Genomic DNA, 14972 nt, shown 5'->3' with positions numbered 1-14972 from the left:
TCACACCTGTAATCCCAGCACTTTGGGAGGTCAAGGCGGGTGGACCACCTGAGGTCAGGAGTTCCAGACCACCCTGGCCAACAGGGTGAAACCCCATCTCTACTAAAAATACAAAATATTAGTCCTGTGTGGTGACGGACACCTGTAATCCCAGCTACTCAGGAGACTGAGGCAGAAGAATTGCTTGAACCCAGGAGGCAGAGGTTGCAGTGAGCCGAAACTATGCCACTGCAATCCACCCTGGGGAACAAGAGTGAAACTCTGCATAAAAAAAAAATAGATAAAAATTTTCCAGATTTGATGAAAATTATAAACCTACAGATCTGAGAAGCTCAATGAACCCCTACACAAAATAAACACAAAGAAAACGACACACGGCAGGGTGCAGTATCTCATGTCTGTAATCACAGCACTTTTGGAAGCCAAGGCAGGTGGATCACCTGAGGTCTGGAGTTCAAGACCAGCTTGGCCAACATGGTGAAACCCTGTCTTTACTAACTAAATACAAAAATTAGATGGGCATGGTGGTACACACCTGTAATCCCAGCTACTCGCGAGGACAAGGCATCGAGGCATGAAAATCACTTGAGCTGGGGAGGTGGAGGCTGCACTGAGCCAAGATCATGCCACTGCACTCCAGCGTGGGTGATACAGTGAGACTCTGTCTCAAAAAAAAAAAAAAAAACACCTTACACAAACCACATCATAATCAAATTGATTACAGTAATAATAAAAAATTTTAAGTAGAAAAAACAGATACATTACATACAGAGGAAAAAGATAAGAATGAATGCAGAGTTCTTGTCAGAAGTAGGGCAAGCCAGAGGTAAAAAGTGTCAGGGTATAATACAATATCTAGCCAAAATATTTGTCAAAAAACAAAAGCAAAATACTTTTTCTGATATACAGATGCTAATCCAATTCACCAGAAGACCACCACTACAAATTATCGTTCAAGTATGGGGACAAAGTAAGAACATTTTCCAAAAATCTTGGAAAGTTTATCTCCAAAAGAATTACCAGAAGAATTCTCCAGCATGAAAAAAAACTAAACTGAGGGGGGAATAGTAAGACATAAGGAATAATGTTGAGAAAAGAAATTGGTAAATTTTGGTAAGACTACTCTTCTAAGAATATTTTAAGTAAATATTTGTAATCAAAATTCCAGCTGCTTTTAACATGGGTGATATGGGCAAAGGAAAAGACTGGCAGTTCTCATCTACTATCTAGGGGAAAGATACAAATACAGATTAATTCTGATGGAGAAAAACAAACTGAAGTATCTGTGTTAACAATATAAGCGTAACTATTAAAAAATTTAACCATGTTTCTATGACACTGTTTCAAAGAAAAAATATACTATATTGAACTACATTAGCTTACAAAGATACCACTTACGAACTTACAACAGATATGTAATAAGTCTAATTAAAATATATTACCATCTAATTAACCTTTTTCCTGTATGAGTGTGATGCTTTGTGGGGTGCTGAGCTGACAGAAATAATCATCAGTTGTTCTGCAAACAAAACGTTAAAAGGCATTTCTGCACCCTCTACAAGTCAAAACTATGAAGAATTGTAACTATCTCAAATCCTGTGAAACACCAAAGAGAAAAAAAGAGTTTCAACGACTGAAATGATTATCTAAAAACTTAATATTTTCTTGGATACATGACTTAATGTAGTTAATTGACATAACTGGAGACTTTAATTCTATTTCTAATTTGCTTTTGAGAAAATGTATAGTTTACATGTATACTTACCCAAATACTTATTTCCCATTTTTTTTCTAAAATTCTTAAAGTATGCAAAACCAAAAGCATATTGGGGGAAAAAAAAACACATAGCAATCTAAGAATTTATTTCTTTAATAAGAATATTTGGGTCGCTATAACCATTTCTACTCTTTTAAAGCAAGAATACAGGAATGAAATTACTCCCAATTAACCAAAGCAACAACAGAATTCCACCCCGGTATAAAAGATAGCAGAAGAGAAGGTATATGAGTTAAGATATCATAATTTTATACTCTGCAAATGACTTCTGAGTGTCTTTACTGCCTTTTATTATGCCCAGATTGTGAGATTGTCACTCTTTTTACTTACACTTACCTTATCTCAGACCTTCACTTGGAATACTAATATATTCAAAATCTCAGAAACAAACAAAAGTCATACCATATGTCCTTCGGCTCGAGCTTTATTCTGCAGAGCTTCTCGTTTCCGCTGCAGGAACTCTTCTACTTGTTTAGCTCTTTCTGCAGCTAGCTGCCCTTTTTGCCTAATTTGGACAAATCACAAACTCAGCCATCCTGAACATAAAATATTCTAAAAAGTTAAAAATTACATTTATCCCAAATTTTTTTCCCATTTCAGAATATGAAGGTGGATGAAATAAACACTTTCTCTGTGATGAAGAAATCACTACATCTATATGAATATCTACGATCTAAATCACATTCTTTATTATTTTAAACACAAGTAAAATCTATAATTCTACTCTAAATCTTCATGAGATGATTTCTTTTACATTTATGTGATCTGTTCTACTTATTTAAACATATAAAGTTATTTTTGACTACACTTAATTGTAGAAGAATCTGAGAGGTTTCCAGGTTTATTTCAGAACTCTGTATCAAATATAATAAGAATCTCAGTAGCCAAGTCAAATAAAAGCAGTATAGCAGCAATTTACAAAAGGAACAAAAAGGAACAAAAGCTTTACCTAAGTGTGAATTTTCAAAAATACAGTAAAAAGCTATGTTTGAATTCCCTGAATATCACAACTATAAAAAAAGTAAAACTGATAGGTTAGGGAAAAGATTAAAAACAGTTATTTGTTTTAATCTTGTCCTATTTTACTTTTGTGTCTTTCTCTGACAATTATGCAAGAATGTAAACATGCTGATCTTAGATGACAAATAAAAGGTATAAATAACAAACATTGATTAAGCATCTACTATACATTGTGTTAGATGCCATGCTAAGTATGGAAGATACAAAGATAAATAAAATGTAGCCCCAATAATCAGAGAACTCATAGCATGCCGTCAATTGCAGTTAATTTTGGAGGTGAAGAATAAAGATGAGCAAGTTGTTGGCTTCTACCTGTATTGTGGCTAGTAAGGCACACAAACTTCCTCTATAGGCTTTCTTTGGGACCGTAACTAAATCATGTCCTGCAAATTACATGAAGTAAATCTCAGTCTTGTAGTAAGATTTAAGCTTTTCTGATATTCATATATCAAATAATTGCTTCTTTTACATTTTTTGGCAATGACTACTAACTGAAACATAAAAATATTTTAAATATAAAATTAAGCTGTAAAAGGTAAAAATCTATTCCATCACATAACTATGAATGACAGTGATCGAAGTTTCATTTACCTCATGTAGTATTTAAAAAAAAAGATTCTTAAGAAATTTCCATCATAGGAATTTCCTAGAATTAGATAATCTCTGTAGATGGTTTAAAGGCCTATTACTATTGCTCTCAGATGCATCTGGATAGCTAAATCTTAATCTAGTTTCACATTACTAAATTCAGAAATGCACTTCACCCAGGCGATGTTGGATTGAGTAGATGAACACAATGAATGATAAATTTGTTCATGCCTCTGTAGTGTAGTTGTGCTGTCCTCTAGCAGTCCCATTACCCACTGGAAAATTCTGAGATTAATAAGGTATATCTGTTCTGAATGCAATTTACCTCCTGTAGGTATCAAAGTAAAGCTATATCCTGGTTTGCTATAGCCCGTTTATATAAGGCTGAGACTGAGGAAGACAGATGAACCTTCAAATGTGATGTTCTGACATGAGATTAATAAGGTATATCTGGTCAGAATGCAACTTATTTCCTGTGTATATCAAAGTAGGACAGTACCCTGTTCTGCCACAGCCCCATCTATGTAAGGCTGAGCTTTAGGAAGGCAGATAAACCTTCAGGTGTAATGCACTGACATAAGATTAATAAGGTATATCTGGTTGCAATGTACCCTATTGCCTGCATTTATCAAGGTGAGGCTGTACTGTGCTCTGCTATAGCCCCACCTATGTAAGGCGAGGCCTGCGGAAGAGAGATAAACCTTCAGGTATGATGCTTAGACATGATATCTGAAACTCTATGGTTACTGACAAGGCTCTTTTAGGGAGTCCTGGAAGCTTAAACCACCATCTACAATCAGACAAGACAGTTGATCTCTCTGCTGTATATCCTGATTGTATCAACTTCCTTCTCCTTTACAAAAGTAAAGCATGTTTGACTTCCCATCTTAAGACACTTTCTGTGTCCAGTGATTGTTAGCCTGAACTTCCAATTGGCATTTGTTAAACAGTGGTTGCAGAGAATTATCTTACTAGGAACCTGGTCATATGTAACACAGCTTTCATTTATAGATTTTCATACCATTTATGTATATATAATATTAATTGCTCTATGTATTTATCTGATTTATAAATTCTGTTTCATTGAACAGTCGCTTCCTAAGCTGCCTTAAATAAGCAGGTTTACATTACTGGCTGCTTTCAAATACAAACTTAGTAACTGTAGTGATTTTGTTTAACACTATTTCTTTTTTCCTCTCATTTATTAAACAAATATTGAATGTCAACTATTTGCCACATTATATCTGTCAAAAGATATAAAGATGAATAAAACAGAGTTCCAGGGAGGCAAGGTTGGTTTAACATATGAAAATCAGAGTGACACATGTTAATAGAATGAAGGACAAAACTTAATAAATTTTATGACTCCTTAGACTGTTTAAAAACTTAGAAACTCTGTATCCTTATTTTTCATATGCATTATTGTTTACTACTTCATATACACGAAAAATAGCCAATAACTCATATAATTAGTCCTCTCTAAAGCAGTACAACTGTACTAAACTATGGGCATAAACTGTATGTGCTGGGATCATGGGGATAAGGATTCAACAGTCAATTTACTTCCTGATAGTAATCTTCATTAAACACTATTAAGAATTCATGTGAGTGTGCTCTGTTTTACAAAAATTAGAGTACTTCTTTTGAGTTCCAGAACTATACTGCTTAAAATCAGCAAAACAATGACCTGAATTAATGATAAGAGGATGATAATATAAATGCAAATACAGTAAGAAATAAGGAATTGGATAGGAAATAGAAAGACATTAAAATGGACTAAAAAGCATAATGTACAAGGATAAGGGGCATCAAACAATGAGATAACAGAATTATAGTGTTCTTTTGTCAAGAAATAATTACTCTGGCCAGGAACAGTGGCTCACGCCTGTAATCCCAGCACTTTGGGAGGCTGAGATGGGTGGATCACCAGATCAGGAGTTTGAGACTAGCCTGGCCAATATGGTGAAACCCCGTCTCTACTAAAAATACAAAAATAGCTGGGCAGGGTGGCACACACCTCTACTCTGGAGGCTGAGGCAGAAGAACTGCTTGAACCCAGGAGGTGGAGGTTGTAGAGAGCAGAGATTGCGCCAATGACTCCAGCCTGGGTGACAGAACAAGACTCTGTTTCCAAAAAAAAAAAAAAAATTATTCTAAGACAAACTTTCCTTTTTTAACCCTGATAGGAGAAGGGGAGGAAAAGGGAATATGTTATTTTCTTTCCTTTTTTTATTTTAAATGCATGAAAAAGCAACAAGATTTGGCTGGGAACTTCATGTCTCATATCCATGGTTCAAATTCTTTACTGATAAAGAAAACTTAAAACTTTTGAAGAATAATTATAAATGGAATATTTTAGGAGGTGAAGACAACATAAACAGAAGTAGCACTCTAGGTAACAGATAATCTGAGAAATAAAAATGAGTAATATGGTATTAGGCAGAAGAGTTGGGGTGGTAAAGAATTACTGAGATGAAAAAATGATGTAGAAGGGTTTGTTCATTTAGCTTCCTCTTAAGGGGTACACTGTCTATGTAATGGAATGAAATTGTTGTTAGCTTCATCCAAATTAAATGAAGCAATACACACAAAAGGACCTGGGAAAAGTAAAAGCACCTTGAAAACATAAATGTTAGGAGGCACTCTGTAATTTTTAAAAAGTGGCTTCAGCCATTTGAACCATACATGGCTGGAGCTTCTAATATTAAAAAGCCTAATAGAGAGGTATGTTATTAAGACACTGGATATAAGCAAAGTCAGATTGGTCAGAGTTGCTGATAAGAAAGGAAGAGGAGGCTGGGTGCAGTGGTTCACCCCTGTAATCCCAGCACTTTGGGAGGCTGAGGCAGGTGGATCAACTGAGATTGGGAGTTCGAACCAGTCAGATCAACACGGAGAAACCCCATCTCTACTAAAAATACAAAATTAGCCAGATGTGGTGGTACATGCCTGTAATCCCAGCTACTCAGGAGGCTGAGGCAGGAGAATTTCTTGAACCCAGGAGGTTGCAGTGAGCTGAGACTGTGCTACTGCACTCCAGCCTGGTCAATAAGAGCATGAAACTCCATCCCCTCCACCAAAAAAAAAAACAAAAGAGGAAGAGGAAAAATAAATAATATCATAAAGAAGAAACAGGCAAATATGGGTGATTATGAAGAAAAGGAAATCTGAAAAGAGTCTTAGATGACTACAGATTTCGGTCTGCTGATTCAGTTTGAATCAAATAAAGGAACTAACCAAGAATGACAATGACATAAAAATTATAATAACCGAAAATTGTGAGTGTGCAGAGAAAATGTTCTATAATGCTAGTGACCACTAAACAGTACAAGACAAAAGAATCATTCAGATGGGAAGAGATCTTGGGTATTTAGTCCAAGTCACTGAATAAAATATTCCCGTATTCCCATCAAAATACCCCATGACACACTGTCATTTAAACCTCTGGTTAATACTTTCAGTTTGAAGATACTCATTAAATCCCATGATGTTCCAACCACTGAACAGCCCTCATATTGGACTGAAAAGTGTCTTTATATTTCCACCTTGCGTCTAGTTCCTCTTCCACATGACAAGTCACTCAATTATCCTATTGTGTTAACAGTGCAGAATTACAGTGAAAGGTCATCTCCTATACTACTTTGATTTTAAACTTTATATTTAAAAAGTTCTTTAGCTCCTAAAAAGTTATTAATACTGGCCAGGGGGCAATAAAACAGGCATTATCATATACTTGTTGAGTAAAAACTGGCATTTTTCTAGAAAAACTTAGTAATATTTCTTTCTAGAATCTTCATCAGGAACATAGATGACCAAATCCTTTAGCAAAATAGTTGCCCTTATGAGATTCTATTTAAAGAATAAAATGTGGCAGAAAATGTTCAAAAAGGTGAAGGATTACAAAGAACTTGTTATATTAGGCGATTTGTTAAATAAATCAGCACATTCAGGCACTGGAATCTTATGCATATATTAAAAACTTGAAAACAATTTTTAAGATGGGAAAAGTACATGATAACACTAAATTTTAAAAGATACAAATTTGTATGCAAGACTTGATTTCCACTATCTAGGGAAAAAGAAAAGGAAAAAAGTATGCATGAAAATTAACCAAATTCTTCACCAGTGACTTGCCTCGGCAGGGATTTGGAATTTATTTTCTTTCCTGTTTCCTAACACCCTCCTCCTCCATGTTCCAATTTTTCTAAAACTAACCTACATCACTTAGCAATCAGAAAAAACAATGTTTTAAAAAGTGCCTCTTGTGATTTTCCTTCAGGTTTTCTCTTTTACTGAGCAATAAGGAGAGAAACAGTTGACTAAGAACCCTATATGAAAGGACAATAATAAGATAGTTAGCTGCTAATATTTTTAAAACAGAAATTCTTGAATTCAGCAAAAGAAAGAATATTTAAAAAGAATTTGAGAATGAGAGGAAGAAAAAAGATTAAATGCCTTTAAGTAAAGCAAACACTGAAGAACAAAGACAACAGTTTAAATTTGGAGAAGAGAAAGTTGTTGCTTGACGTCAGTGAAAAGATAAATGAGTATTATTAAGAAAGAGATCATGAGAACATTATACACATAGTAATTAAATCATTTCCTTACAAGTGATTGCCAGCTATGAAAGAAAAGGGCATTTTTATTCTTATAGCAAAACATAATAAAACATAGCTAGTTCAACATCTGAAAACCAGTTAATATAATCCATCATATCAATAAGGTAAAGAAGAAAAATCATAAGATCCATCAATACATGCAAAAAAACCCAAAAGCATTTGACAAAATCCAACAACCATTTCTGATTTTTAAAAATCTCAGAAAACTTAGAGAGGAACTTCCACAATTTCATAAAGAACATCTACAAAAAATCTACAGCTAACATTATATTTAATGGAAACTTGAAGCTTTCTAAGACTGGGAATAAGCCAAAGATGTCCTTTCACAGCACTACTTTTCAACATCATATTGGAAGTTCTAACTAATGCAATAAGACAAGAAAAGAAAACACAAGTGTACAGACCAGAAAAGAAGAAATATAACTGTCTTTGTTTGCAGATGACATGATTGTCTATGTAGAAAATTCAAAAGAATTGCCAAAAATACCCCTCCTAGAAAAAGTGATTATAGCACAGTTGCAGGATAGGTCACTAAACAAGTCAATTGCTTTCCTATATATAAGCAATGAATAAGTAGAATTTGAAATTAAAAACACATTATCACTTACATTAGCACTCCCCAAAAAGTAACACATAGCTACAAATCTAAAAATATGCACAGGTATGAGGAAAACTAAAAATTCTGATGGAAAATATCAAAGAACTAAATAAAAGGAGAGAGATTTCAGGTCTAATAGGAAGTACTGGAAGATCAAATATTGTCAAGATGTCAGTTCTTCCCAAGCTGACCTACAGATTCAACACAATCCCAATCAAAATCATAGCACGTTAGTCTTTAGATATGGACAAACTGATTCTAGAGCTTAGACAAAAGAACCAGAATAGCCAACTCAATATTGAAGAACAAAGCTGGAGGACTGAAACTACCCAATTTCAAGACTTTATATTAAGTTACTACAATCAAAACAGTGTGGTACTGGTTAAAGAACAGACAAATGAATCAGTAGAACAGAGAGCACAGAAATAGATGAACATAAAAATCCTTTGTCAACTGATCACTGACAAAGGGGCAAAGGCAATTCCAAGGAGCAAATCTAGTCTTTTCAAGAGATGTGTAACAACTGGGCATCCACATGCAAAAAAATGAATCTAGACACAGAGACCTTACATCTTTCACAAAAATTAACTCAAATAGATCACAGACGCAAAGACAAAACACGAATCTATAAAACTCCTAGGAGAAAACTCAAATGAACTTGTTTATAGTGATAACTTTCCAGGTATAACACCAGAGACACAATCCATGAAAGAAAGAACTGATGTGCCAGACTTCATTTATATAAAAAAAGAATTCTGCTCTGCAAAAGAGAATATTAAGGGAATGGAAAGATAAGCCACAAAGAAAAAGAAAACATCTGCAAAAGACATACCTGATAAAAGACTGTTATATGAAATAACAAAGAACTTTCAAAACTCAACAGTATAAAAATGAATTAAAAAATGGGCAAAAGGCCTGAACAGACAACTCATCAAGAAAGATATACAGATGGCATGAGGCATATGAAAAAATGTTCAATATGGCATTAGGGAATTGTAATTAAAACGAGATACCACTACACACTGATTAAAATGGCCAAAATCTAAAACAATGGCAACACTAAATGTGGTAGAGGATGTGGAGCAATAGGAATTCTCAATCACTGCTGGCAGGAATGCATAATGGTATAGTCACTTTGGAAGACAGTTTGGTGACTTCTTACAAAATCAAACATACTCTTAAGATATGGTCCAGCAATCATCCTCTTGGCATCTGTTTAAATACTTAAAAACTTATGTCCACAAAAAAACCTATTTACCAATAGTTGTGGAAGCCTTATTCATAATAGCCATAACTTAAAAGCGACCAAGATATCCTTCAGTAGATTAATGAATAAAGTGTGGTATATCCATTCTAGCTGGGCATGGTGTCTCATGCTTGTAATCCCAGCACTTTCAAAGGCCAATGCAGGAGGACTGCTTGAGCCCAGGAGTTCAAGACCAGCCTGGGCAACATAATAAGACCCATTTCTACAGAAAATTAAAAAATCAGCCACGCATGGTGGCAAGCACCTGTAGTCCCAGCTGTTCAGGAGGCTGAGGTAAGAGGGCCACTTGAGCCCCAGAGGTCAAGGCTGCAGGTGAGCCGTGATCATGCCACTGCACTCCAGCCTGGGTGACAGAATAAGAACGTGTCTCCGAAAAAAAAAAAAAATTACAAAAAAAAGTATGGTACATAGATAGATACAATGGGATATCAGTCAGCGTTAAGAAGAAATAAAGTGTGAAACTATGAAGATATGCAGAGGTACTTTAAATGCATATTAGTGAGAGAAGCCATTGTAAAAGACCACATACTATACGATTCCAAGTATAGATATTCTAGAAAAAGTAAAACTATGAAGGCATTAAAGCAATCAGTGGTTGCCAAGAGCTGGGAGGGAGGTTGTAGGAAGGTGGAGCACAGGGGATGATTTTTAAGGGATCGCCATTATTTTGAATGGTAATACACTGGTAGATATTCATAATTATACATTTGTCAAAAGTCATGGAATGTATAATACCAAGAATAAACGCGAATGTAAACTATGAACTTTGGGTGATAATGGATCAATGTTTGATTGTAACAAACATTATCACTCAGATGAGGATGTCGATACAAAGGTTATGATGTGTGAGGAAGGGGTAATGGGAACTCTGTACTTTCCTCTCCATTTTTCTGTGAACCCAAAATCGCTCTAAAAATAAAGATTTCTAATTAAAAAATATATATACTAGAAAGATCAATAATTCTGGAGAATAAAAGCCTTCACAAACTTTCTCTCACCATTCATCAAAAATATGCATATGTGTAAGTCTATAACCTTCCTTTCTCAAAAAACAGAAGCTTCATAGCTCAGGCTTCTGTATACAATTCATAATGTGTATATAAATGTTAACTTACATTTACCTTAATTATCCCTGCTCAAGTACATATTAATCATCTTTTATAATGGAGGGAGGGAATCAAAGATTTTTATAACAACTGACAGTATTCTCCTTAACATCAATATAAGGAAAAGACAATGTGATTAAATTTTCACAAAATGTTATCTGTTCTTCGCCAAAATATTTTATAGAAGAAACAGGAATGTCAAAGAAAACACATATACAAACTTAAGAAAAAAAGAACTATGCAAGTTACAATCACTGACAGCATTATTAAATGGAAGAAAATAAATATTAATGATTAATAAAAGAAATATTAATTCAATGGAAGAAAAGAATATAACGAATAGGATCACAGAGTTATAAATCAGAGGTGAATGTGAAGAGAAAGCATGCTAAGACAGCAAAGAGAAAAGTAGGCTCTGAAGTGACAGAGAAAAGGAAGACAACAATGCACTGGGGTTCTGCATCAAGTGTGGTTCTGTTTAGATTCAGATTAAATCCTGATTCATTTAAAGCAAGTGGGTGATGAAACATTGTAATTATGTTGGCAGAAAATTATCACGTTTCTTTAAATAGTATATTCAGTTTAAACACACAAATAAGACACAAAAATCAGGCTGAACTGGACAGCTAGGTGCTTTCCACAATGTAATCATGGGCCAAATTTGCACCTGAGAAAATTATTGTACCCAAGAGGCAAAAAAATATCATATGTGAACAATGGAGAAAACATCCACGAAGTTTATGTACTAAGCTATACATGACAAACAAAATTACACACAAGGATGAATTCATGGATCATCACAGTCCAACCTGTTTGCATTGGCTTGTTTAGACACCGCCTTCAATCTTTTCAAAGTTTTTCTAATATCATCAGCATCAGGGAAATGGTGATGACCTGCAGCCCCATAAGGAAATCCTGGACGAACTCCAGGCAGAATTCCTCTGTAGATAAATACGCACAGTGACTTTCATTACTATCTCAGAAGCAAAGCATAAGCAACTTCTGCAGAACATAGCCATACCTTTCGGGAAGAGCTCGACCATATATTTCTCTTTTCCATTTAGCTTCATTATCTTCTGCTCTTTGTTGCTGCATTTGATCAAAAATGGCATGGTAATGTTCATACTGTCCTCGAGAAGAAAAGGTTGATGGAGCTATAGTCCCTCCACTGCCAAAAAAAGGAACCTAGGAATTAAACAAAGAGCTCTCATGTGTTTATCTCATACGGCCTTACAGGCCTGCACTAATCTCAAAAGAAAGAGTAAATTTCAATGCTTGACTTTAAAAAAGTAATTACTTAATATAAACATACTAAGAAATCTAAAGCCTAAAGCAAAATGTTTTCCTATTATAAATATTAACAACCAAGAAGTATTGTAACTGACAAAGCATAATTTAATGTGACAAACAGAAACAGCAAAATGTCACTGATTTCATGTAAACATGGAAAAATCTGGTCTTAACAAGTTTTGAAACAAACTTCCAATATTCATTTCATGTAATTCTATTTCATTAAGTTTATGTACAGCTTATAAGTAGAGGCTGCTTTTATATAACATTCAGAATTATATTTAATAAAAACATCTGCACATGGCTTTTAATATACCCCAAATCCTTAAATTCACCAAGCAGATATGAAGGTCTAAACATTATTAAAACAGGTTCTATATATATATATGAGGCAAAAAGTCATATCTATCTTTAGTTTCCAAGTAAGTTGGGAAAAACAGCAAGAAATTAGAAAAACTTAGAAAAAAAGAAAAAAAAAGGCCGGGTGCGGTGGTTCACGCCTGTAATCCAAGCACTTTGGAGGCCAAGGTGGTGGATCACCTGAGGTTGGGAGTTCAAGACAAGCCTGACCAACATGGTGAAACCCCGTCTTAAAAAAAAAAAAGAGAAAGAAAAATTTTCAATTCTGTGGTGAACAAGTGACAACAGAGAGATTCCAAAGTAGTAAGTAATGCACAAATCACAAAATAGTAAAAAAAAAAAAAAAAAAAATCAGTAAAATCCTTAATTAGAAAAAAGGCCTTGCGGAAAGATATTGTTAAATCTGGTCTCAACAGCAATGTAAGGAGAGTAAATATGAGCCAAGGCATTACAGTAAAAATAAGCCATATAAGTATATACTTAGGTATGGAAGGTGGAGGGGAAAAGAAGCATGATTACAAACAGAAGGCAGGCAAATAAGGAGTATCAAGTTTGGCTATAAACACTTGGTATAGGTAAACGCTATCAGCCCTGGGTGTTTGTGTTCAAATAAATAACAATAGAAAGCATTTAAAAAGTTTCTAGCAGCAGCAGCATACCGAAAGAGTTTGAAAGGTCAGTACGTCAATATTATGCATGGTAAGCAGAAATAAGAAAGTAAGGCAGGGGAATTAATTGGAAGGATGTTGCTGCCCTGACACCAAGCCAAGACACCTAGAAGTAAAGAAAGCCAGTCAATGAAAACTACATGCTGAAGGAAGTCTGGATTATCTGTAGGAATGACAAAGAATAAAGGCAAAGACTTAAAGACTCAACCACAGAGACATAAGAACTCAACACATGGAAAACTCATAGCAAAAAAATAGAGATGCCAGAAAAGGATAAGAGTAAAATTAAATAAAAACTGTATAATGCTACAGAAGTCACGGTGGAAGAATTTCATTGAGAAAAGGAAATCAGTAACTTCAAATGCAAAGGTCAACTTATTTGAACTTTATCTGAGAATAAGACCACCAGATATGGTCTTATTCTGGCTGAGTGGACGGATACCTTTAAAAAACCACTTTCTGAGAGTGTGAAGTGATGAGAACAGAAGCTACAATACTGAGAGTGAAAAAGGGGAAACTTCCAGGTGATAACATCTTAAGGAAAATGTCTGGTTAAAAGAAGAAACAAAGGCCAGGCGCGGGTGGCACATGCCTGTAATCCCAGCACTCTGGGAGGCCACGGTGGGTGGATTGCTTGAGCTCAGGAGTTCGAGACTAGCCTGGGCAACTTGGCAAAACTCCAACCCAACAAATACAAAAAATTAGCTGGGCACAGTGGCATGTGTCTGTAGTCCCAGCCACTCAGGAGGCTGAGATGGGAAGATTATCTAAGCTCAGGAGGTCAGGACTACAGTGAGCTGTGATTCCACCACTGGGTGACAGAGTGAGATCCTGTCTCAAAATAATAATAGAAGAAACAAAGAAAAATATCAGAATCCAATAAAAGAAACTTCAGTGTAACCCAGTAAGATAAAATTTGTTTCAGTATCTTGTAAGCTGCACACTATTTTATAAGCAAGCATGATTAAAAAGGAATCAGTACATGATAAATAAAATTGATTAAAGATGTTCAAATAACAAGTGATGAAAACTGCTAGAACAGAAACCTCCATCAGGTGGTCCTTACATACATCCTCAAAAGTACATCTGAAGTCAAGAATCAGAACTCTCGTATAAGGTGGTCAGATTTACTACGAAACTGGTTACTTTTTGAGTTTAGTCCAATGCTAGGATCATCTTAATTTGACTGTGTTCCATTTCTTTTTAGCAAAAACAAAGGCATGTAAACATCTTAGAAGATGCTCATACTCAAAATAATGTTGAAAATACTGTATTAGAATGCTGATGCAGTATGTTTGTTTGAGACATAATTTATATACAAAAATTCACCAATTATAAGCAAAGGTTGATGAATTCTGACAAATGTATGTACTCATGTAGTCATGACCACAAGCAAAAGCGTATCGATTACCCCAGAAAGTTCCCTGTGTTCCTTTGCAGTAAATGCTCCCACTGCCAGCAACCACTAATCTGCTTTCTGTCACTACAGGTTGGATTTGCCTCTCCTATAATATTATATAAATGAGAAAATAAATACGTAATCTTTTATCTGGTCTCTTTCACTCATAAGTTTTTAAGACTGATCCATGCTGCTGCATGAAGAAACAGGCGATTCTTTTACTGCCGAATGGTATTCCAATAGCTTTTCAAACAAAAGATACAGCTCCTTCATATTATGA

The 14972-nt window shown here is 34.9% G+C and overlaps 1 protein-coding gene across 25 annotated transcripts in view; it reads right to left on the bottom strand.

Moving 5' to 3' along the window:
• The window catches only part of NEK1 (NIMA related kinase 1), a 257207-nt gene that overhangs the window by 168964 nt on the left and 73271 nt on the right, over positions 1-14972 (bottom strand). For 16 of the 25 annotated variants that reach the window (XM_078366260.1, XM_078366264.1, XM_078366266.1 and 13 more), the window contains 3 exons: positions 11997-12160; positions 11785-11916; positions 2180-2282 (listed from right to left, as the gene is read on the bottom strand). In XM_078366260.1, coding sequence (XP_078222386.1) covers positions 2180-2282; positions 11785-11916; positions 11997-12160 — 399 coding nt within the window. The remainder of the gene's footprint in view (positions 1-2179; positions 2283-11784; positions 11917-11996; positions 12161-14972) is intronic. The other 9 variants (XM_078366263.1, XM_078366269.1, XM_078366273.1 and 6 more) reach the window with 1 other exon arrangement.

Source organism: Callithrix jacchus, chromosome 3, assembly GCF_049354715.1.
Source record: "Callithrix jacchus isolate 240 chromosome 3, calJac240_pri, whole genome shotgun sequence".
NCBI classification, from domain to species: Eukaryota; Metazoa; Chordata; class Mammalia; order Primates; family Cebidae; genus Callithrix; species Callithrix jacchus.
Note: the sequence above shows the minus strand (reverse complement) of the source record. Positions and strands in the feature narration are given on the sequence as shown.